The 24396-nt window shown below is 47.0% G+C and overlaps 1 protein-coding gene across 5 annotated transcripts; it reads left to right on the forward strand.

The window, feature by feature from the left end:
- The first annotated feature begins 861 nt into the window (after positions 1–861).
- LOC308182203 (ceramide synthase 4-like) lies at positions 862–11934 on the forward strand. 5 transcript variants are annotated; one of them, XR_013941715.1, is made up of 10 exons: positions 862–1246; positions 3899–4016; positions 4206–4324; positions 4816–4873; positions 5361–5411; positions 6163–6255; positions 7723–7851; positions 8152–8258; positions 8476–8628; positions 10674–10818. XR_013941715.1 is itself a non-coding variant. In XM_080566432.1 (10 exons), exons 1-9 carry the CDS (start codon positions 1080–1082, stop codon positions 8708–8710), a joined length of 924 nt encoding a protein of 307 aa, XP_080422558.1. In that variant the 5' UTR covers positions 864–1079; the 3' UTR covers positions 8711–8759; positions 9217–10667. The 5 variants fall into 5 exon arrangements, 4 of the variants coding, with proteins under 4 accessions (XP_080422558.1, XP_080422557.1, XP_080422559.1 ...); XM_080566432.1 differs by lacking the exons at positions 8476–8628; positions 10674–10818 and adding exons at positions 8629–8759; positions 9217–10667 and having other exon boundaries at positions 864–1246; XM_080566431.1 differs by lacking the exon at positions 8476–8628 and adding an exon at positions 8629–8759 and having other exon boundaries at positions 865–1246.
- Positions 11935–24396: the final 12462 nt, after the last annotated feature.

Genomic DNA, 24396 nt, shown 5'->3' on the forward strand with positions numbered 1-24396 from the left:
AGGAATCATAAGATTATCAAAGCTGAGACAAGATCAGGCTAGAGTGAAAAAAAATAATGTGCTGCCTGCAACTTCCCTGCTCAGAAGCAGAGGGGAGCCAATACTTGCTGAGGATGTGTCTCTAGAGGATTCATCCAAAACTGATGGGTGAGAAGATGTTATATAGCAAAGTAACTGAGCAATAGCAAGCCTTCCAGCTTGGATGGTATTTGCTCAAGTGTCAAGAGGAAACTTACACAAGAAAAAGTTAAACCATGCGTTGTGGAGTGCCATTTTTTGTTGTTTCAAGTCACCTTGTTATCCAAAATTTAGGGAGGTCCCAAGTGGGAATGTGAGGAGCTTCTGACATCTGTAGCTTAACATCTGTGCTGGTCAGATTGGTACAAAATATCATGAGTAATGGAATTACAGGAAACATGTATGAACATAACATTATGGGAAAAAATCCTCATGGTTCGTATATGAGGAAATCATGTCTTTACTGGAGTTATCCCAAAGTGTCAGTGAACAGAGGCACAGGAGAAAACCTGCTGATAGTGCTTGGCTTTGCAAAGGAATTTGGAACGATCCCTCACCAGTGATTTAAGGAAATCCACCTCAGGTTACCGTGAGAGACCAACAGATTTTTTGCAGTTATGAATTGTCAGAGAAGCCCCATAAATGGAGAGCTGATTAATAGGTGAGGGCTTTGCAGCCTGGGAGGGAAAAGGTTGGTACGAAGAGGGGGTGAGATAGATGCCCCTGCTGTTATTGTCACTAGGAAGGGACTTCAGCTGTCTATGCAATGAAGTGTAATTGAAGATAGCCACGTCACTGACACCTACTGAATTACTTTCTTGTACTAGGACATCTTACTCCACCTCTAAGCTCATGGGCAGGTCAGAACAAGTGATGTTATTTCAACTAGTTTAAAGTCATACAAATGGATTGGAGTGAAAGGTGTGGAGTATGAGTGACGAGCTGTGGGGCTGGGTGTCCTGGAGCGCTGGAGTCCTGGCTTAGGAGTGAGTTTTACATCTCAGCTGTATCTGCTCGCTGAGTCCCCAAGCCTCTGCTGTGCTCCCACAATCTAGACCAGGATGGGACTGTTAGAGGAGTTCTGGCACCACAAGTACTGGCTGCCACCTGGAGCTACCTGGGAAGACATGAAGGAGTCTGCTGACATTCGCTACCCAAAGCCTCAGGACCTCTTGCTCTGCATCCCTGGTGCCCTGATCCTGATCATTGTCCGATACATCTTTGAAAGGTGAGTGCAGCAAATCCAGCCTCTTCTGTGCTGGTTGTCATCGGTGTCTTGAAGGGTTGCTCTGGACTTATCCTTACCCACCTCCTAACCATTACAAAGTGGACAGGGAATTCTCCTCAGGAATACTGAATCTTTCTGCTTTTTGTGATTTATGGCATTTGTATGTCAGCAATTTGCCCTGCCATCTCTCATCCCCATACCCGTACCATAACCTGTACTATCGGGTGCGAAAAGACAAGTCACTCAGCTGCACCTCAGCTGTGTGTGGGAAGTCCCCCTGGAGAGACAGATTTGGGCTCTTGAGAGACCAGCTGGGAGCATGCAGCACAGGATAAAGAATTTGCTGGGTACATCAGGGTTGGGAGACCCCAGATGAGCCAGGCTTCAGCCTGGTTTTAGAGGATACTCCCAAAGATGCTGTGTGAGTCCCCACTCTTATCACAGAGGAAGGACACCCGTGGCTCCTGCAGCTTCTTGTAGGACCACCCTGTTCACACCACTCCTTCCCCTCACCCAGCTCTGCCCTCCTCGCTCCTCCTGGCACCAGGGGTCCCCAGTTCATGTACTACAATGCCCTAGTTGTGGGCATTCACACCCACCCAGCTGAGGGAAATGGTACTCCCAAAGGGGACCCTGCAAACTGACAGACATCTCCCCGGAACCTATGTGTGGGAACAATCTAAGTCCACATGGCTGAACACAGGAGATGGATCCAGCAAGGGCTTTGGGCCCCTTTTCCAGGTGAGACTGACATGTGGGGAGGTCCAGCCCTCACTCAGAGGAAATCAAGGGGTTATCAGTTAAAGCACGGCAGGTGCTGACACGGGCAGCCCTGCCAAGATGCTGCCAGCCAGGCAGAACAGGACTATGGTGTGTGTGAAGCAGGAAGGCTGTGCTCAGCAAACCTGCCCTCAGCTGGAGCATGGGCCTTCTTCTGTGGCCCGGAGAAGCTGGGGGAGCTGGGGAAGCACTGTCCCACCTCTCTGGAGAGCTGGCTTTTGGCTGCTGTGTTCAGCTTTGTGAGAAGCTCTGGCAAAACGGGCTGTAGGAAGAGCCAGAGAAACACAAAGCAGTCAGACCGCAAGGAAAGCTCTGTCCTGGGGGTTATCAAAACATCTCTCTGCTACCTGCAGGCCTGCAATGGCTTAGCAAATCCCATGTATTTGTGGGTCTCAAGAAGCTTGAAGTCTGGCCAATGGCCAGCACTGGGATCCCCAATAGGGTCTCACTTCCAGGTTGACTCCATATGGCGAGTGTCTTAAGAGCTAGAAGTAAAGACAATGAGAGCATAGCAACCCCCTCCCTCCCCCGTCTTGGTGTCAAGTCAATAATTATTATAATTAATTATTGCTTACTATTATTAATTATTGTATTATAGAATCATAGTATCATAGAATCATAGTATCATAGAATTATTTAGGTTGGAAAAGATCCTGAAGATCATCAAGTCCAACCATCCATCTAACTGCCAAGTCCACCACTAAACCTTGCCCCTAAGCACCACATCCCCATATCTCTTAAATATGTCCAGCAATGGCAACTCCACCACCTCCATGGGCAGCCAGTTCCAATGCCTAACCACACTTTCTGTGAAGAAATTCTTCCTGATATTCAATCTCAACCTCCCCTGGTGAGACTTTAGACCATTTCCTCATGTCCTGTCACTTGTCACCTGAGAAGAGACTGGCACACACCTCACAGCAACCTCCCTTCGGGGAGTTGTAGAAAGCCATGAGGTCTCCCCTCAGCCTCCTCTGCTCCAGACTAAATAACCCCAATTCCCTCAGCTGCTCCTCATATGTCTTGTTTTCTAGTCAGCTTCATTGCTCTTCTCTGAATGCATTCTCAATATCTTGCTGTGTGGGACCCAAAACCGAACACAGCACTCAAGGTGTGGGCTCACCAGTGCCAAGTACAGGGGGACAATCACTTGCCTAGTCCTGCTGGCCACACTATTTCTGATGCAGGCCATGATGCCCTTGGCCACCTGGGCACACTGCTGTCTTGTGTTCAGTCGGCTGTCAACCAGCATCCTTGTCTGCCAAGCACCTTTCCAGCCACTCTTCCCTCAGCCTATATGACTGTGTGGGGTTCTTAAGGCCCAACTGCAACATCCAACATTTAGCCTTGTTGGATGCCATACAGTTGGATGTGGCCAATCAGTCTAGACTATCCAGATGCCTCTGCAGAGCTTTCCTACCCTCAGGATCAACACTCCCACCCAAGTTGGTTTCATCTGCAAACTTACTGAGCGTGCACTCAACCCCCTCATCAAGATCATTGGTAAAAATGTTAAACAAAACTGGCATCAATACTGATTATATTTGTTAGTGTTGTCTCCACTGCACATCCAGCATTCCTCACCATTGCCTTGGTGCCATTGTGTCTCTCTCAAAGAAGAGCATTGACCCGATAGAGGCACTAGGCTTTGTATGTGCCCCTGAAGCGGTGCTGGACCCCTGGGGTTGGGTAGGTTTGCACCCAGTGGGGCTTTGGACTTCTCTGGCAGAGTGTGTGCAGCCAGAGCAGTGCTGGACCCCTGGGGTCCATGCACAGGATACGGAGCTGGCACAATCTTGCTGTTGTCTGGCCCTGGCTCCCAGTGAGGGTGCCCACGTCCTCTCCTGTCTGAACTTTCTTTTCCTCTTCTAGAACCATAGCTCTACCCCTGGGCAGGAGGCTGGGTGTGAGCAACAGGCCGAGGCCCAAAGCTCAGCCCAATGCCACACTGGAAGACTTCTACAATCTGGTGGGCAGGACCCCAAAGGAGGTGAGTGTCGCTTGTGTCCCAAGAGCCCAGCTAATCAATATCTTCTTTCCCTACAGATACTCCAGCCCAAGCACACCAGCCTCACAGGCAGCACAGTTACTGCTAACAGGGCAGAGGTGCCCTCTTCCACCCACATGGGGACAGAAGGCATCAGAAGGTCAAGTCCTGCTTTCCTGACCTGTTTTCTAGGGGGACCTGATCTCGCTGGCCAAGCAAAATGACCTGCCAGTCAAAAAAGTGGAGGCCTGGTTCCGGCACCGGCGGGCCCAGGACCGTCCCAGACTGATGAAGAAGTTCTGTGAGGCAAGGTAGGTGAGCCAGCTGAGGATTTTGATCATGGTAACCTCCAACAAGGACTGCATGCCATAATGCTGGCAGAGGACGTTTTAAAATGGCCAAATTCCTTCTGACAGGAATTTGGGCACAGCATGGACCACAGCAGAGCCTGGGTGGGCTGTAGACACCCCATTGCCTTAACAGCATGTTCGTGCATGTGCAAACAGAGCTGAGGTACTGCAAATCTTTGTCCAAACAAGAGTAGGCTCTCCCATGGCCTCTGCAGCTGCTGTGAGAGCATCTAGGAAGACGTGATACCACATTTGTTTGTCTGCACTTCATCCTTCTCCAGCTGTTTCTGGCCTGCAGTCATTGTGCCTAAATGTGTCAGTTTAGTCACTTCCACACAGCTGGGTGCTGGATGCAGTGGCCTGGGCACAGCCTGGTAAGCTATCACAATTCTGGAGGAAGTTTTAATTCCCTGTGTTTTTGTTTGTTTGTTTTTCTTTTTTTTCTATTTTAGCTGGAGATTTACATTCTATTTCACATCATTCTTCTCTGGGCTGGCTCTTCTGTATGATGTAAGTATGTCATCTGGGAGACACTGTGATGTGACACCTTTCGAGAGTTCCTCATTCATGGAAAATAAGTCGTATGGTCCTCGGCCATTTCAAGGAACCCACTGACGATTTGTGGCCATGACTAGGGATTGGACCATAGTTTCAGAGCCAAATAAGGACAAATTTCAGGGATGTGGTATGGAAACATACCCAATCTAAATCCAGCAGAACAGCCCCCTTATCCAGGCACGGACCTGGCTAGGTGTCAGTGATGTGACCATGGTTTTCTTCATCCGACCCCCTGTGTACCGATACCCTCAGTGGAACATCCTGTACATTCACTAACAACAAATGCATTTTGCCAACCACTTTCACAAAGTTCAAAGCCAGATTGGCTCTACCACAGGCACACTGACATCGTGTGTTTACTTAATAAAGTACTCTTTCATGTTGCCTTTATATGTTGTTATGGCTATGGGATCTTAACTGCTGCCTTCTCTTTGCACAGAAGCCTTGGTTTTGGGACCACACCGTGTGCTGGCTGAGCTTTCCACAGCAGGTGAGCTGCACGTATGTGGTGTAATTCAGATTGGAAGGGGGCTCAGGAGGTTTCTTGTCCAACCTCCTGCTCACAGCAGTCAGCTGTGAGCCCAGATGAGGTTACACAGGTCTTTTCCAGTCCTTGAAAACCTTCAGGAATGGAAACTGCAGAACCTCTCTGGGCAACCTATTCCACTGTTTGACTCTCATGATGAAAAACGTTCTCCTAATATTCACCTCCTGGTTCCAAGTATGCCCACTGTCTCTCATCCTCCCACCATGCACCATGTGAACAGCCTGACTGCCTCCTTGAGCAGCTCCTCATAGGTGGTCCATATGAAGGAGCAGCAGGAGATTCTCTCTGCCCTGAACAGTCCCCTCTTCTCAAAGAGTTTCTCTGTAATACAAGCCTGGCTGGAAGCTGCTCCAGGTGTGTGGCCCTGAAAGCGACCTGGCAGTCAGGACATCCCTTGAACTCTTAAACAGGAAGGGAAATGAAAGGAGACGAGAGGAGTCCAAGCCGCCGTAGAGGGGAGATCTCAGCTCCTCTCAGTCCCTCTGAGAGTCTGGGGCTTGTCGTCGCTTTGGAGCAGACTGCCAGCACACCAGCAAATGGTTCAGTTACAAAGGACAGGAAAATTTAGACGTGACCAAGCCCTGCTGACCCAGTTGCAGTTTTCATGAATGCGTTTTGCCTGGGAAGAGATTTGCCCTCTCCCGCTCCCCATGGCTAAGCAAGGGTGTCACACTGCCTTTCGCTTGTTTTGCAGCCTCTCCTGCCTGCACTGGGCTGGTTCTACCTGTTGGAGCTCTCTTTCTACTGCTCACTGGTTGCCACCCTGCCTTTTGATGTGAAGAGGAAGGTGAGTGACAGCGGCACAGCAGCAACCCGCTGGCTTGGTCAGCCTCCACCATGAGGCTCCCCCCTCCCACTGTCAGCACCCCAGGGACTCACGGAGCTCTGCCAGGCCTATGAATAGGCCAAGGCAGGCAAGGCCCCAGGCCACGTACACTCCCTGCAGCTCCTGTATCCCACCTTTGCATCTCATGCTGGGCCCTGCTCTAGTGGGGGCCTGCAAGGCCAGAGGAGTGCTGCTGGATGACAGTCCCTGTGCCTGGCCAAGGGACACCAAGAAACAGTCAGGTGGACATGGTAGTGTGGCCCTTCCCTGCCTTGCTCCGAAGTGCGGCGTGAACCAGAGGACTCTGTCCTGAAGGACAGACCAGGGGCTCTTGTGATGAGGGTCCTGTAGATGCTTGCACAGTGCTCACCTTCTAGGCCCCATGGACCCAACACCCACCTTTGCCCTCATCTGTGTGCCTTGTTCTGTAGTATCGACTGTGCAGAGCTGTGGCTCAACCTCGGCTTCATCTGATTGATGATTGTTCAGTTTGGCGATCATGTCTCACTTCAGTGACTTACTGCTGTGCCCCAGAAATGGACTTTACCCAGCTCTCACAAAGCATATCCCGGGTCCCAGAAGACCTGGAGAAGACCTGTTAAAATTGTCAACCATACAATAGTGTTTGCAAATAGGTCAGTTATTGGAAACCTGCAATGCTTCCCAGAAGCAGCAGGAAGCCACCATCTGGCAGCGATCGTCCTGGGCCAGAGCCAGAGCTTGGCTTCCCAAGACATTCACAGAGCACTCAGGGTTCATATTTTTGTACCCTAAGGCATTGTCTTCGCACATATAGGCTTGACTATGCAGGCATGAACCACCCTGCAAGGTTCTCTATTTAGATAATGCATATGAGAAGGCAAATTCCCCATCTGCAGAGTCTCCGGCCCACCTCCATGGGTCCCTCTTCATGGGCAGCACTGGCAGGTTGAAGCGCTGCCTCCAATATGACTAATGGGTAGGTCCTGCCCCAGGACAAGGGTAGTCTACTGTTGTCACAAAAACTTCTTCAGTCATAGAATCCTAGAATCACAGAATCGTTTAGGTTGGAAAAGACCTCTAAGATCATCTAGTCCAACCTCTAACCTAGCAGATAACCCAGGAGGAATAGTTCACAACACAAGGGAGGAGTCTAGGAGGAAAATACAGGAGGATGTTAGGAGAGGAACTTTGTAAGGAAAGCTTGATTCTTGGAAAAAACAGAAAACCTGTCTTCTAGCACACTTGCACCTATGTGTACCTCACTGGTATTTATCTGCATTTCTGGGTGTAAAGTTTTTCATTTGTCTTGGCTTTATACATAACACCAGAGAACTGTAGCACAGTGGGGAGCACTACTGTTTGCCACGTCCTAGATGCAGCAGCATCTTTGAACAGGTGCTGCCAGGTCAAGGTCAATGACTGACACAACCTCTCTTCTTGTGCCAGGACTTCAAGGAACAGATCATCCACCACATCGCCACCATCACCCTGATCTTTGTCTCCTACTGTGCCAACCTTATACGGTTTGGGATGATAGTCATGCTGGTCCATGATGCCTCTGATTATATTTTAGAGGTGAGTTACCCTCACATAGAAATGCTCATCTATTCTCTTGTCTGTGAGTAGCTGTGCTGACCTTTGCAGATGCAGTCACCTACACAGGTAGGCCGCATGTATACCCTAGTGCCAGTGCATTTAGGAAGTATCAGATTTACTGCTCTTGGGGAAAAGTAAATGAGTACACAGGGCTCGGACAATCTCCAACAAGTCCAGTAACCCTTGCAGGACATGGGAAATCCCTGAAGCTTCTCAGGAGAGTGGTAATAGAAGAAGAACTCAGCCCCATGGTATAAATGGCAATATGTCTCTCTACAGCTGGCCAAGATGCTCCATTACATGAAATGGAAGTGGGTCTGTGAAGCAGTCTTTGTTGTTTTTGCTGTGGTGTTCATCAGTTCCCGGCTTGTCATTTTCCCGTTAATGTGAGTTACGTTTTAATGTTCTCTAACCATGGGTGTCATGGACTATTTGTACTTCAGGAGAAATGACCTTCCATGGTGAGGGGAGGAAGGGCAGGGAACAGGACGCTACAGGTAAACTCAAAGATGAATCCAGATAGAACTGAGGAACCCCAGAAAAAGCCAGGGTTTTTACCTATAAATGACTCTGGAGTCACAGTCTCTGCCTCTCCATTTCCAGGTTCTCACTGTCTCCTAGGCAGGAACTGTCTCTCATCTGGAGCTCTCTCTCTTGCTGGGATAAGATGTTTACATGCAGCTACAGCAGCTGACAATTCATGAGCTATCATAGCACTGGGAATTTTTTATGACTACCTTTCTCCATCCTTGTAAGGTCACTCCCACCACAGTCTGAGGGTAATTGTTCATCTCCTCTAATCCTGCTCAAGACCTGGTGTGACTCTTCCAGCAAGTAGGAAGTGGTCTCCTTCTGTTGCAAACACTGGTTCATTCAAGAGAAGGAAGGTACAAATTATGCTGGTTAGAATTTCCCAAGAATTTCTTTACAGACTAACAAAGTCCTGCTTAAAGCATTATTAAGATAAAACTAACATAGGAAAAAAAAATAGTAGGAATTTAAGGTGACCCTGTATCTATTTGAAATAAAGTAGGAAAGTGATGAGTTCAACCTAAGGATTCAGGAGGTCGGACACTGGACATGCTGGGAGTGTAAGAGCAGCAGTATCTCCAGAAGTCACAGACACCAGTCTTGGAGAATGGTGTTTGCCTATACACATCTGACCACACTCCCACACTTTAACTATGCTGAAATTGTTCCCCCTTCTTTACCACTTCCAAATTGCCTAGAAAAGCTGATCTCACTTACCTTCCCAAAAATTCATTCCACAATACATGCATTATATATAGTCTAAGGTTTCGGTTTTCTTCAAAAACCAAACACTTTTCTTATTATGCCTAGAAGGAGTGGGACATGCTACATATGCATAAGGACAAGTCTGCATTGCTGTCCTCTGTTCCTGCCCTGGCCCCGTACCAGCACTGACTATGCTGAGTTTTGAACGTTGGTCCTGCTTCCCTTTAAGTCTGGATGCCTGTGAAGCTGACTTTGCATAACAAGTCCCCGACTCTCCGGCAGTGAAACAGCTCCCTCAAAGGGAAAAGCAATAAAAGTTTGAGGCAACTTTCCTGAGAAAGAAGCTCGAATAACACTGATTTCAGTTGTCTACAAAAAGTCAAACAAGTCCCAGTAACGTGCTGTATTGTAATGGAAGAACAAAGCAGATGGATGTTCTGGGTCAGACCAAGGGTCCGTCAAGGTCAGACCCTGTTTCCAACAGCAGCAAGAAGCAGATGTTTAGGGAGGAGCATAAAGGCAGAGCAGACACAGATGTTATATCCACCAAATGTTTCCCAGCTTATAACATCTTAGATTTCATGTCGTAGATACTTGCAGAGGAGTGCACATGCCAGTGTTTGTTATTTCTCTCCCGCACCAAATTCTGTTCTGTTCTGTCTGATTTCCATTTCAAAACCAGGTATTTATAAACATTGATAAGATCCCCTCTCAGTCTTTTCTCAAGGCTGAACAGGCCCAGGTCTCCCAGCCTTTCCTCACAGGGAAGATGCTCCAGGCCCCATATCATCTTTGTGGCCCTCAGCCGGACTCTTTCCAGGAGATACCTGTCCTTTTTTGTGCCAGAGAGCCCAGAACTGGACACAGAATTCCAAATATTTTCCTCCCAGTCTCTCTGACTACTACATTCACAGAAAAGCTTTTAAAGCCAGTATTACAATGACAGTAAGTTGCCCTTGGCCTCACCCCATGATGGAGGCACTGCTTTGACCTCCCAGTGCTGCCCATGAAGAGGGACCCGTGGAAGTGGGCTGGAGATTCTGCAGGTGAGGAGCATGACTTCTCGCAGAGAGAGCTTCATGTGAACAGAGGGCCTTGCAGGGTGGTTCGTGTCTGCATGGTCAACCCGTATGTGTAAAAGCAATGCCTTGGGGTACAAAAATATGAACCCTGAATGCTCTGTGGAGGTCTTGGGAAGCCAAGTTCTGCCTCTGGCCCAGGGAGGATCGCTGCCAGATGGTGGCTTCCTGCTGCTTCTGGGAAGAACTGCAGATATGCTTTGCAAACAGACCTGTTTGCAAAAACTATTGTATGGTTGGCAATTTCAATAGGTCTTCTCCAGGTCTTCTGGGACCTGGGATATGTTTTGTGAAAGATGGGTGAAGTCCATTTCTGGGACAGAGCAAGAAGTCATTGAAGTGAAGCATGATTGCACAGGCCTAGCACAGACTGGTTCTGCCCAGGGAACCCATGAGCCAAGTATTTGCCCGGAAAGTCTCTTGACCCTTGTAATTGTGAAGACATGCAAACTCTAATTTGTCTCTCCCTCTCTCTCTTTCCCACAGCACATACTATTACTTTGTGACAAAATTTCAGATGTTCCTCCTAAGCTGTCTGATAAATGCTTTCCTGATGATCCTGCAGTTGTTGCACATTTTTTGGTCCTATCTAATCCTCCAGATGGTCTTCGGTGTCATCCTCCATGGTGCGGTATGAAAAATCTTTTTCTCCTCTGTGCCACCATTACTCATGAGCAACCCTGAGATCCAGAGTGACTCCTGCATGCCTGCAGGGAAGGGGTGGGAGAAATGGGACTACCCAAAAAAACAGCCCAAGAGCTTCTGCAGGCACATGCTGAGAGTTGTACAGATACCTTTGTTTATGGGATGTCATTAAAATTCAGTTTTCAGTGCACAAGAAGTAGCCATGACTATCTCCTTCCCAAATAACCAACTGCCCTCACCACAGGGCAGCAGTAGACTGAACAAATATATATTGACTTTCAGAGCTTCCACGATAAAAAATAGACAGGCTTATATGCAGAATAACTATATGTAGAATAAACACTAAGTTTTTTTCAGAAGGTCACATTACAAGAATATTATAAGGATCACCAAAAAAAAAAAAAAAAAAAACCATATTCAAAAGTCAGGAAAACACATAACCAACTCCAGGTAGTTTAAGTCGATCTCCCAAATTCAGGGACAATTACCACACTGGTTTCAAGGATATGATCTCAGCTATTGTTTTTATTTTGCCTCTCAGGTTAACATACCAGTGCTCTGAATGAAAGCAAGACCAGTCCCCTTTAATGTAGCAAGACATAGGTTTTGCAGCCTGTTTAAATCATCTTTCTCTCCTACAGAAAAGAAAAGATGCAAGAAGTGACACTGAGGAAAGCGACAAGAGTGAAGCAGAAGATCTGGCAAAGAGCAAAGAGTAACGTGGGTCTCGTTGCAAAATGCCAAGAGCCAGACAGACTCCTAAAAGCAGGAAGGCTGAACAGGACCACAAGGGAGAGGCCAGACAGGCTCACAGAACCCTTTGCAGCATTATAGCTGAGGCATCATCCAACATCTAGACAAAAGAAAATTTCATCATAGAGTTTCCAGGCAACAAATAACTTTAGGAGATGTTTTCTTCACCTCTCTTGTTGGGAACATCATTTTACTACTACTCTATCCAGAAAAAAATGGTCAATCAGCCACAGTCTCACTAAAAACAGGCTAAGAGGGGTTAAACAATCTGCTGAAGTTATAACACTTAGCTGTGGTTATCTCAAAACTTTCCAAAAGGTTCGTAAAGTAATAAATTACAACTGCTGAACATTTATCTGAACCACAATTTCAGAATATACTGGCAGTCAGTGCTAGCCACCTTATGAAAAAAGTTGCATGTAAGAAACACTTGCTTCAGCTGCCAAATAAGCTTCCAGTTGTATAGGCTAAAATTGTCAGGTTTTGGGGCAAGGATAGACCGTTTCCACATATAAAGCCTGGCCAAGTGAGACAAGCTGTGTTTGCTGTATGAATTATACAAAATAGCTCATGCATCTAAAAGGTTTTGCTAACTGAATGTGTACTTAGAGAAAATGGTCCTAAAATTGAAAGCAACTGAAATTCTTCTGAAGGCACACTTTTCTACTAGTCTAAATGGAAGCTTTCCATAGGGATGTATTAATGTTGTTGAGGTTTCATTTTTAAAATCTGAAAATCAATGTTACAATGCTAACATATTAATGGGATATTTTAAGGGTTTTCTCTGTTTTGGATGACTATTCACTTTGTAATACATTGTATCTGACGTCATGTTCAGAATTTACAGTATAACATTGGATTTAAAGTTTATGTAGAAATGAATTATTACACCTAAACAAGCCCATTTTACCTTGATTTTGCATGATGCAGATTTTTTTTATCATCATTTTTTGGAATATCAGTAATATCAGCTCTTGTGTCAATCAGCAGATCTTTGAAACCTGCTGGAGATCTGATATCACTGATAATTCAAAGGCTCAAAAACTACAGAGGGCCAATAAATCATCATATACATTTGTCTACAAACAATATATAGAAACCTACAAATGCTGTCTTTAAAGCCGTTTTCTACACAGGCTTTGAATATGCTTCCAAGGGGTCTGATATGTTTTGCGCAAACATTAAGAAAAATTAAACAATTTTAGAGAACTGCAAAGAGGTGGGGAATGAAGGATGGTGTCCCTAGAACACTTTATCGTTAAGAACCATGGCCCACCTCCCAGATCTGACCCATCAAAGAAAAATATAAATAACTCAGGAAAGATGTGTGAGAGAAAGGCAGAAGGAACTGAAGCCAACATGCCCCTGTCCTGCTGTTTCCTACAGCAGTCCTAAATCCTTAGTCCTGCCCATCAAACCCTCTTCTTCATAAGCAATCCTTAATTAAGGGTATATGCAGGTCATGCTCCTTGCACGCTCCTTTCGGTGCTTTAGGATAGAGATGGTGCTTTTATTTTTGGTCTGTAGAGCAAAACGGAATAAGGAGGCTGAAGCAGGACTTTAAGTGCCCCAGTTAGCCAGTGGCCAACCTCCCGTGGTGTTCTCTATGCTGGACTAAAGGTAATTTTCACCATACTAACATAACTTGGGAAGCTTATTTCAGGCTAAAACGACACTGATACCTGATAAGGCTTGACCTCAGCAATGTTGTTTTTCTTTTAAATCCGTCCTGCAGCAGTAAGAGCCCATACAGTCTGCTGAAGATTCCCTTGACACACGTTTATTACTTTACTCTTACAGGTGATTTTTTTTTTCGTTGGTTGGTTGTTTTTTTTGTATCTGATGTTTTTTTTGTATCTGATGTTGTAACATCAACACTGAGGCATTTGTGTACTCTTAGCAACACTGACCACTATTTCCAGTAACGACCTGCAAACCACATGTAGTTGCAAAGGTTTCGCTGGCTTTTGCTTCAAGATATTTGCCAAGTAGAAACCAGAAAAGCTAGGAATTAAACAGATCTATTTTTAAAATTTTAAAAATTTCACAAATCAAATTTGATACAGTGCAGTTCCCATCATCTGTAAAGCACGTGACTTTTCCTTTATGATTATGTTGGATCTGGTATCACTCATGCCCATGTATCAAACCTTCGCACAGAGACACAGCCACGAATAGGAAGGGGGCAAGGCAGTTTGTTCTCTATGACCTGGCACATATCAACATAGGGATCAAAGAGGACTACAATGGGGAGGGCACTGTTCCCCTTTCTCTGTCCAAGGAGATAAATTTGTCCATTAACAGTGCTGCATCCCATGAAGAACTTCTTGGTCAAGCATTCCTCATCCACATGAGTCCATTCATCTGTTTCCACATCAAATCGAAAAGCTCCCCCTCCTATGGTGTATAGAGCACCATTCAGTGATGTGATGCAGAGGTCATACCTGAGAGGGAATCACAGAAAAATTAAAGTTGGAAAAGACCTCCAAGACAATCTGGTCAAAACATCCCCCTACCACCAATGTCACCCACTAAACCATGTCCCTACGCACCATGTCCAACCTTTCCTTGAACACCCCCAGGGACGGTGACTTGACCACTTCCCTGGGCAACCCGTTCCAATGCCTGACCACTCTTTCTGAGAAGAAATGTCTCCTAATTGTTTAAGTTGTTGAAGAGTAGCACTCTTTGTTCAATTCTTTGTTTTAATTGTTGAAGAGTAGGGACATGACGTTTCCATTTTTCCACTCACCAGGGACATTGCCCGAATACCAGGACTTTTCAACTCAGATGGAGAGAGGCTTGGCGACTCCATCAGCCAGTTCCCTCAGGACCCTGAGATTCATGTCATCAGGTCCCATAGACTTGCACCTGTTTAGATTCATCAGGTGGTGTTGAACCTGCTATTCACTTACAGTGGGTGGGACTTTGATCCCCCAGCCTCCATCTATGGGTTCAGGGAAATGAAAGACTTGGGAAGCCCATCTACCAGTGCAGATGGAGGCAAAGAAGTTGAGTACCTCAGCCTTCTCCACGTCGGTCATTACCAATTACTCAGATACAGAAACTCACTCCTAATATAAGAAATTAGCCACCTATAATCGCTCACACACTACTATTTTCACCCCTCAGTCTATTTTCACAAATGTTAAAGGTGCATGGTGGCCCTCGGGGACTCCTCCTGTCACCCCGGAGCAGCAGCCCAAAGGAAGCTGGGTCCTCTTGTGCTCTTCTTCAAGGCTCTGCGCAGAAGGGATGCCACCTCTCGCACAAGGGCTGGGGGATGGGAAAGAAGCACTCACACAACCCCTGAGAATTGGCAAGAGTTGTTTATTGCCAGGACATCTTGCAGGTAAGCCTGCGGGATGTCTGCAGTATTTGGTGGCTCCAAGCTAATGCTTGGGACGGAGCCTGAGCAACGAGTAGGGAGCAGGGCGGGCACTCCTGCGCCGCTGTTAGTGCTCTCGGATGGAAGAGAGCAACAACATGCTGCGGTAGTCCCACGTCTGTTCTGGTGGAGGTGGATCCACTTCCATTTGTTCTTCCACATCTTCTGGTGGATTCGTCTCCATGGGCTCCACAGTGCTTGGCAGAAGGATGAGCCAGTCGTTGCCTGGGACTGCCCAGATGGGATGCCTTCCATTGGGAATGTTTTCCGGCCAGGGTGCTGAACCACGAGGTCGTCCAGTTCCGCCCCCAGGACCCATGCTACTGTTGGTTTGATTTTCACGCATGGGTTTGAGGCTGCCGTCTGTTTTATTGCCATGCCTGGGTCCCACGCTCCGTTCTGTACCATGGGCATGCCTCTGCCTCCCACGGCTCTCTGTCTGATGTTCCTGACTTTGCCCCATGCCACCGTTACGCCTATGGGAAGGCCCAGGCCCCCTGTTGCTGGGTGTTTGAGGGGGTGGCCTGTTCCCCGCGTCACTGCGGTACCTGTGGTACCGCTTATGTGTGCCTGAGGGCTGGGCACCAGAGGTCTCTTGAGCACTGATGTCTCTTGTGCTGCTGGCGCCATCCCTGAACCCACGACACATCTTGTGAGCTGCATTCCTTCTTGGTGCTTCTTTGGATGGCATCGCTATCCTTGCACACCAAGGAGGGCCGCTTCTCGCCTTTCTGCTTCTAGTCGTCTTCCTGCCGCTTACACTGGCTGCCAGAAGAGCTAGTCGCTGAGCGAGTGGTGGGCCAGCTGCAGGGGGGCTGTTTTATAGGGCCCGCAGCAAAGGTGGGGCAGCGGTGGCCACTGTGACCTCAGCAAGCCTCTGTGATGGAGTGGCCCATACGTGCCCAAAGGCGGCTGTGTTGGGAGCAGCCCGGGAGATGCCCTCACATGAAAGAAGGAGGAGGGTTGGGAGGGCTGAGGGCCCCTTTTCTGGGGCTGGCTCCCTTGGGCCACAAGGGCTGCCCTCCACCTCCCATCCTGTGCCCTGGGTTTATTTTTAACAATGGTTTTTATGTAATTTCTTCCTATTCTTTATGGAAAAGAACAGAAGCAAGGTGTATCTTCAGCCCTAACACCCATGTGCGCTTTGTGCTCTGAGTGAAGGATTTCTTCCTCACATCACATCTAGCCTAAATCTCCTCTCCATCTGTTCAAAGCCATTACTCCTTGTCCTATTGCTACGCTCCCTGCTAGAGCCCAGCTCCAGCTTTCTTTCTTCTGAACTTGGGGTTGCTCAGAGGCTCGAGAGGTCTAGGGACTCGAGACCTCTTCCCAAACAATCAGTATCCACAGTACACAGCATTAGCCTTAGCTATCCCCTGCCCCAGTCTCCCCATCTCCAGTGACAGCAGGAACGCTACCTGCTTGTGTTCACTCAGGTTGCAAAGATGTGAAGTGCTCCTACTCCTGCTCAAAAGCACAGCCGCTGTCCTACGACTACGAAGCATCATTACCACAATTACCAGCAAGCAAGAAATAAACATTTTATACTAAGCCTCATGTCAGCGAACAGCATTATTGGGGAAGCTTGCACAATTAAACCATAATTCAGTGGATGGATGTTAACTACTTTACAGATGAGCAAATTAAGAAAGCATTAGCCACAGGATTCGATGAAGAGGTGACAAGAGTGCCAGCTAGTGACCAGTGAAGTCCTGTGTGTGCTCCCACTGCTCAGGAGGGTCCCAGGCAGCCACCAGGCAGCTGCAGAGGAGCCAGGAGCCACCTCCTCCCCTGGATAATTCTCAAGATGTGGAGGAGGAAGTAGAGACTAAGAGGGGGAGACTTTAAGTCAGAGGCGCTGCAGATAATGCAGGATTATGTTTGCTGGAAAGTGTCTTTATTCCTGCTCCAGCATGCAAAATGTTTGCAGTGCTGGGTCTGGACAAAATAACCAGAGCAGCACCAGCTACAGATGGGTCCCACAGGGCCAGAAAAGCACCCCAGGCTACCAAGAGATGCCAGCTACGTACCCACTTAGACCTAACTGAGAAAAAAAACACTCCTGATTGCTTTGCTGCAAGCTGCTAGGACAGAAATAGCTCCGTATCTTGCCAATAAATCCCCACCACCAGACTGATGGACAGTGGACAACTCCAGCAGTCTTCCATTGAAATGGAATTACTTGCGGACATGAAAAAAGACTGGAAATGGGTGTTGTGGGAACATCCATCTCCTGTCTCATGTGCTGACACAGGCGAAGGAGGGAGGACGGGGACAGTTTGCTTACTTGGGATGTAACGGAGAGCTCGGCTCTTACACACTTGTGGCTGCATCAGCCCTTTTCCATGGATCCCCCAGAGCTCAGGGATGGGAACCGGTCATCTCCTGGCAGCCAAAGCAGCGAAGGATGCCACTGGCTTCAGGAAGCTCTGGCTCAAGCTTTATATATTTCAGATATGGGTGGCTTTAAGCTGTTTTCCACAGTCTGTGGATTGTTTCTCTTGCTCAAATAATTTAGCTTTAACCTGAGGCTGTGGGCTCAATCCTTGCTGTCAAAACCCAGTGTGTAGCTTTGCATGCAGCTCCTGCGGGTATGGGGGAATACAGCATGAATCTCTCTGACTCCTTCAACGTCTAGCAGAGCTGCTTTATGTTTGTAGAAATCGACATAAATAAAAATAAATCTGACAGGCTTTAGTCTACATTTCTCCAGTATATCCTCCTCTGCGCTGGATTTACCACCTTATAACCCTCCACTGACTCCTTTCCAGGTTCTTTGCATCTCTCTTGTACTGGAATCCCAAAACTAGCCGCTGTTCCAGGTGGTCTCATTGGTGCAGAGGGGAACAATAATGCCCTTCTCTCTCGAGCATCTCTCCTCATCAGGTCCCAGATTTCTTACCTTGGAAGTGGGGAAAATGAGATGACATCCCAGCTGTCCGTCTCTGTGTTCAGCCTTTGCACTCCACCATAGACATGTCCATTTTCATCCAGGCCACAGACCACATAGATCCTGGTCCCCACACTGACTGCATCTCCTCTCTCCACAGGCTGAACCATAGGACTCATGCTTTCCCACTGTGGGTCCACCAAAGCCATGCGCTCCACTGTTGCGATTATCCCTTCATCTGTGCTCCCTCCAAGTACATACAGATGGTCTTCGGTGTCATCCTCCATGGTGCGGTATGAAAAATCTTTTTCTCCTCTGTGCCACCATTACTCATGAGCAACCCTGAGATCCAGAGTGACTCCTGCATGCCTGCAGGGAAGGGGTGGGAGAAATGGGACTACCCAAAAAAACAGCCCAAGAGCTTCTGCAGGCACATGCTGAGAGTTGTACAGATACCTTTGTTTATGGGATGTCATTAAAATTCAGTTTTCAGTGCACAAGAAGTAGCCATGACTATCTCCTTCCCAAATAACCAACTGCCCTCACCACAGGGCAGCAGTAGACTGAACAAATATATATTGACTTTCAGAGCTTCCACGATAAAAAATAGACAGGCTTATATGCAGAATAACTATATGTAGAATAAACACTAAGTTTTTTTCAGAAGGTCACATTACAAGAATATTATAAGGATCACCAAAAAAAAAAAAAAAAAAAACCATATTCAAAAGTCAGGAAAACACATAACCAACTCCAGGTAGTTTAAGTCGATCTCCCAAATTCAGGGACAATTACCACACTGGTTTCAAGGATATGATCTCAGCTATTGTTTTTATTTTGCCTCTCAGGTTAACATACCAGTGCTCTGAATGAAAGCAAGACCAGTCCCCTTTAATGTAGCAAGACATAGGTTTTGCAGCCTGTTTAAATCATCTTTCTCTCCTACAGAAAAGAAAAGATGCAAGAAGTGACACTGAGGAAAGCGACAAGAGTGAAGCAGAAGATCTGGCAAAGAGCAAAGAGTAACGTGGGTCTCGTTGCAAAATGCCAAGAGCCAGACAGACTCCTAAAAGCAGGAAGGCTGAACAGGACCACAAGGGAGAGGCCAGACAGGCTCACAGAACCCTTTGCAGCATTATAGCTGAGGCATCATCCAACATCTAGACAAAAGAAAATTTCATCATAGAGTTTCCAGGCAACAAATAACTTTAGGAGATGTTTTCTTCACCTCTCTTGTTGGGAACATCATTTTACTACTACTCTATCCAGAAAAAAATGGTCAATCAGCCACAGTCTCACTAAAAACAGGCTAAGAGGGGTTAAACAATCTGCTGAAGTTATAACACTTAGCTGTGGTTATCTCAAAACTTTCCAAAAGGTTCGTAAAGTAATAAATTACAACTGCTGAACATTTATCTGAACCACAATTTCAGAATATACTGGCAGTCAGTGCTAGCCACCTTATGAAAAAAGTTGCATGTAAGAAACACTTGCTTCAGCTGCCAAATAAGCTTCCAGTTGTATAGGCTAAAATTGTCAGGTTTTGGGGCAAGGATAGACCGTTTCCACATATAAAGCCTGGCCAAGTGAGACAAGCTGTGTTTGCTGTATGAATTATACAAAATAGCTCATGCATCTAAAAGGTTTTGCTAACTGAATGTGTACTTAGAGAAAATGGTCCTAAAATTGAAAGCAACTGAAATTCTTCTGAAGGCACACTTTTCTACTAGTCTAAATGGAAGCTTTCCATAGGGATGTATTAATGTTGTTGAGGTTTCATTTTTAAAATCTGAAAATCAATGTTACAATGCTAACATATTAATGGGATATTTTAAGGGTTTTCTCTGTTTTGGATGACTATTCACTTTGTAATACATTGTATCTGACGTCATGTTCAGAATTTACAGTATAACATTGGATTTAAAGTTTATGTAGAAATGAATTATTACACCTAAACAAGCCCATTTTACCTTGATTTTGCATGATGCAGATTTTTTTTATCATCATTTTTTGGAATATCAGTAATATCAGCTCTTGTGTCAATCAGCAGATCTTTGAAACCTGCTGGAGATCTGATATCACTGATAATTCAAAGGCTCAAAAACTACAGAGGGCCAATAAATCATCATATACATTTGTCTACAAACAATATATAGAAACCTACAAATGCTGTCTTTAAAGCCGTTTTCTACACAGGCTTTGAATATGCTTCCAAGGGGTCTGATATGTTTTGCGCAAACATTAAGAAAAATTAAACAATTTTAGAGAACTGCAAAGAGGTGGGGAATGAAGGATGGTGTCCCTAGAACACTTTATCGTTAAGAACCATGGCCCACCTCCCAGATCTGACCCATCAAAGAAAAATATAAATAACTCAGGAAAGATGTGTGAGAGAAAGGCAGAAGGAACTGAAGCCAACATGCCCCTGTCCTGCTGTTTCCTACAGCAGTCCTAAATCCTTAGTCCTGCCCATCAAACCCTCTTCTTCATAAGCAATCCTTAATTAAGGGTATATGCAGGTCATGCTCCTTGCACGCTCCTTTCGGTGCTTTAGGATAGAGATGGTGCTTTTATTTTTGGTCTGTAGAGCAAAACGGAATAAGGAGGCTGAAGCAGGACTTTAAGTGCCCCAGTTAGCCAGTGGCCAACCTCCCGTGGTGTTCTCTATGCTGGACTAAAGGTAATTTTCACCATACTAACATAACTTGGGAAGCTTATTTCAGGCTAAAACGACACTGATACCTGATAAGGCTTGACCTCAGCAATGTTGTTTTTCTTTTAAATCCGTCCTGCAGCAGTAAGAGCCCATACAGTCTGCTGAAGATTCCCTTGACACACGTTTATTACTTTACTCTTACAGGTGATTTTTTTTTTCGTTGGTTGGTTGTTTTTTTTGTATCTGATGTTTTTTTTGTATCTGATGTTGTAACATCAACACTGAGGCATTTGTGTACTCTTAGCAACACTGACCACTATTTCCAGTAACGACCTGCAAACCACATGTAGTTGCAAAGGTTTCGCTGGCTTTTGCTTCAAGATATTTGCCAAGTAGAAACCAGAAAAGCTAGGAATTAAACAGATCTATTTTTAAAATTTTAAAAATTTCACAAATCAAATTTGATACAGTGCAGTTCCCATCATCTGTAAAGCACGTGACTTTTCCTTTATGATTATGTTGGATCTGGTATCACTCATGCCCATGTATCAAACCTTCGCACAGAGACACAGCCACGAATAGGAAGGGGGCAAGGCAGTTTGTTCTCTATGACCTGGCACATATCAACATAGGGATCAAAGAGGACTACAATGGGGAGGGCACTGTTCCCCTTTCTCTGTCCAAGGAGATAAATTTGTCCATTAACAGTGCTGCATCCCATGAAGAACTTCTTGGTCAAGCATTCCTCATCCACATGAGTCCATTCATCTGTTTCCACATCAAATCGAAAAGCTCCCCCTCCTATGGTGTATAGAGCACCATTCAGTGATGTGATGCAGAGGTCATACCTGAGAGGGAATCACAGAAAAATTAAAGTTGGAAAAGACCTCCAAGACAATCTGGTCAAAACATCCCCCTACCACCAATGTCACCCACTAAACCATGTCCCTACGCACCATGTCCAACCTTTCCTTGAACACCCCCAGGGACGGTGACTTGACCACTTCCCTGGGCAACCCGTTCCAATGCCTGACCACTCTTTCTGAGAAGAAATGTCTCCTAATTGTTTAAGTTGTTGAAGAGTAGCACTCTTTGTTCAATTCTTTGTTTTAATTGTTGAAGAGTAGGGACATGACGTTTCCATTTTTCCACTCACCAGGGACATTGCCCGAATACCAGGACTTTTCAACTCAGATGGAGAGAGGCTTGGCGACTCCATCAGCCAGTTCCCTCAGGACCCTGAGATTCATGTCATCAGGTCCCATAGACTTGCACCTGTTTAGATTCATCAGGTGGTGTTGAACCTGCTATTCACTTACAGTGGGTGGGACTTTGATCCCCCAGCCTCCATCTATGGGTTCAGGGAAATGAAAGACTTGGGAAGCCCATCTACCAGTGCAGATGGAGGCAAAGAAGTTGAGTACCTCAGCCTTCTCCACGTCGGTCATTACCAATTACTCAGATACAGAAACTCACTCCTAATATAAGAAATTAGCCACCTATAATCGCTCACACACTACTATTTTCACCCCTCAGTCTATTTTCACAAATGTTAAAGGTGCATGGTGGCCCTCGGGGACTCCTCCTGTCACCCCGGAGCAGCAGCCCAAAGGAAGCTGGGTCCTCTTGTGCTCTTCTTCAAGGCTCTGCGCAGAAGGGATGCCACCTCTCGCACAAGGGCTGGGGGATGGGAAAGAAGCACTCACACAACCCCTGAGAATTGGCAAGAGTTGTTTATTGCCAGGACATCTTGCAGGTAAGCCTGCGGGATGTCTGCAGTATTTGGTGGCTCCAAGCTAATGCTTGGGACGGAGCCTGAGCAACGAGTAGGGAGCAGGGCGGGCACTCCTGCGCCGCTGTTAGTGCTCTCGGATGGAAGAGAGCAACAACATGCTGCGGTAGTCCCACGTCTGTTCTGGTGGAGGTGGATCCACTTCCATTTGTTCTTCCACATCTTCTGGTGGATTCGTCTCCATGGGCTCCACAGTGCTTGGCAGAAGGATGAGCCAGTCGTTGCCTGGGACTGCCCAGATGGGATGCCTTCCATTGGGAATGTTTTCCGGCCAGGGTGCTGAACCACGAGGTCGTCCAGTTCCGCCCCCAGGACCCATGCTACTGTTGGTTTGATTTTCACGCATGGGTTTGAGGCTGCCGTCTGTTTTATTGCCATGCCTGGGTCCCACGCTCCGTTCTGTACCATGGGCATGCCTCTGCCTCCCACGGCTCTCTGTCTGATGTTCCTGACTTTGCCCCATGCCACCGTTACGCCTATGGGAAGGCCCAGGCCCCCTGTTGCTGGGTGTTTGAGGGGGTGGCCTGTTCCCCGCGTCACTGCGGTACCGCTTATGTGTGCCTGAGGGCTGGGCACCAGAGGTCTCTTGAGCACTGATGTCTCTTGTGCTGCTGGCGCCATCCCTGAACCCACGACACATCTTGTGAGCTGCATTCCTTCTTGGTGCTTCTTTGGATGGCATCGCTATCCTTGCACACCAAGGAGGGCCGCTTCTCGCCTTTCTGCTTCTAGTCGTCTTCCTGCCGCTTACACTGGCTGCCAGAAGAGCTAGTCGCTGAGCGAGTGGTGGGCCAGCTGCAGGGGGGCTGTTTTATAGGGCCCGCAGCAAAGGTGGGGCAGCGGTGGCCACTGTGACCTCAGCAAGCCTCTGTGATGGAGTGGCCCATACGTGCCCAAAGGCGGCTGTGTTGGGAGCAGCCCGGGAGATGCCCTCACATGAAAGAAGGAGGAGGGTTGGGAGGGCTGAGGGCCCCTTTTCTGGGGCTGGCTCCCTTGGGCCACAAGGGCTGCCCTCCACCTCCCATCCTGTGCCCTGGGTTTATTTTTAACAATGGTTTTTATGTAATTTCTTCCTATTCTTTATGGAAAAGAACAGAAGCTAGGTGTATCTTCAGCCCTAACACCCATGTGCGCTTTGTGCTCTGAGTGAAGGATTTCTTCCTCACATCACATCTAGCCTAAATCTCCTCTCCATCTGTTCAAAGCCATTACTCCTTGTCCTATTGCTACGCTCCCTGCTAGAGCCCAGCTCCAGCTTTCTTTCTTCTGAACTTGGGGTTGCTCAGAGGCTCGAGAGGTCTAGGGACTCGAGACCTCTTCCCAAACAATCAGTATCCACAGTACACAGCATTAGCCTTAGCTATCCCCTGCCCCAGTCTCCCCATCTCCAGTGACAGCAGGAACGCTACCTGCTTGTGTTCACTCAGGTTGCAAAGATGTGAAGTGCTCCTACTCCTGCTCAAAAGCACAGCCGCTGTCCTACGACTACGAAGCATCATTACCACAATTACCAGCAAGCAAGAAATAAACATTTTATACTAAGCCTCATGTCAGCGAACAGCATTATTGGGGAAGCTTGCACAATTAAACCATAATTCAGTGGATGGATGTTAACTACTTTACAGATGAGCAAATTAAGAAAGCATTAGCCACAGGATTCGATGAAGAGGTGACAAGAGTGCCAGCTAGTGACCAGTGAAGTCCTGTGTGTGCTCCCACTGCTCAGGAGGGTCCCAGGCAGCCACCAGGCAGCTGCAGAGGAGCCAGGAGCCACCTCCTCCCCTGGATAATTCTCAAGATGTGGAGGAGGAAGTAGAGACTAAGAGGGGGAGACTTTAAGTCAGAGGCGCTGCAGATAATGCAGGATTATGTTTGCTGGAAAGTGTCTTTATTCCTGCTCCAGCATGCAAAATGTTTGCAGTGCTGGGTCTGGACAAAATAACCAGAGCAGCACCAGCTACAGATGGGTCCCACAGGGCCAGAAAAGCACCCCAGGCTACCAAGAGATGCCAGCTACGTACCCACTTAGACCTAACTGAGAAAAAAAACACTCCTGATTGCTTTGCTGCAAGCTGCTAGGACAGA

This window comes from Anser brachyrhynchus (assembly GCF_964034855.1).
Source record: "Anser brachyrhynchus genome assembly, chromosome: 23".
Lineage (NCBI taxonomy): Eukaryota > Metazoa > Chordata > Aves > Anseriformes > Anatidae > Anser > Anser brachyrhynchus.

What these genes read in the sequence shown, in the direction of transcription:
- LOC308182203 (XM_080566430.1), top strand. Translation starts at nt 1,080, where the DNA reads ATGGGACTGTTAGAGGAGTTCTGGCACCACAAGTACTGGCTGCCACCT. An exon ending in GGCTGGCTCTTCTGTATGAT is followed by an intron (nt 4,874 to 5,360) that starts GTAAGTATGTCA and finishes CTCTTTGCACAG; the next exon opens with AAGCCTTGGTTTTGGGACCA. An exon ending in CTTGTCATTTTCCCGTTAAT is followed by an intron (nt 8,259 to 10,673) that starts GTGAGTTACGTT and finishes TCTTTCCCACAG; the next exon opens with CACATACTATTACTTTGTGA.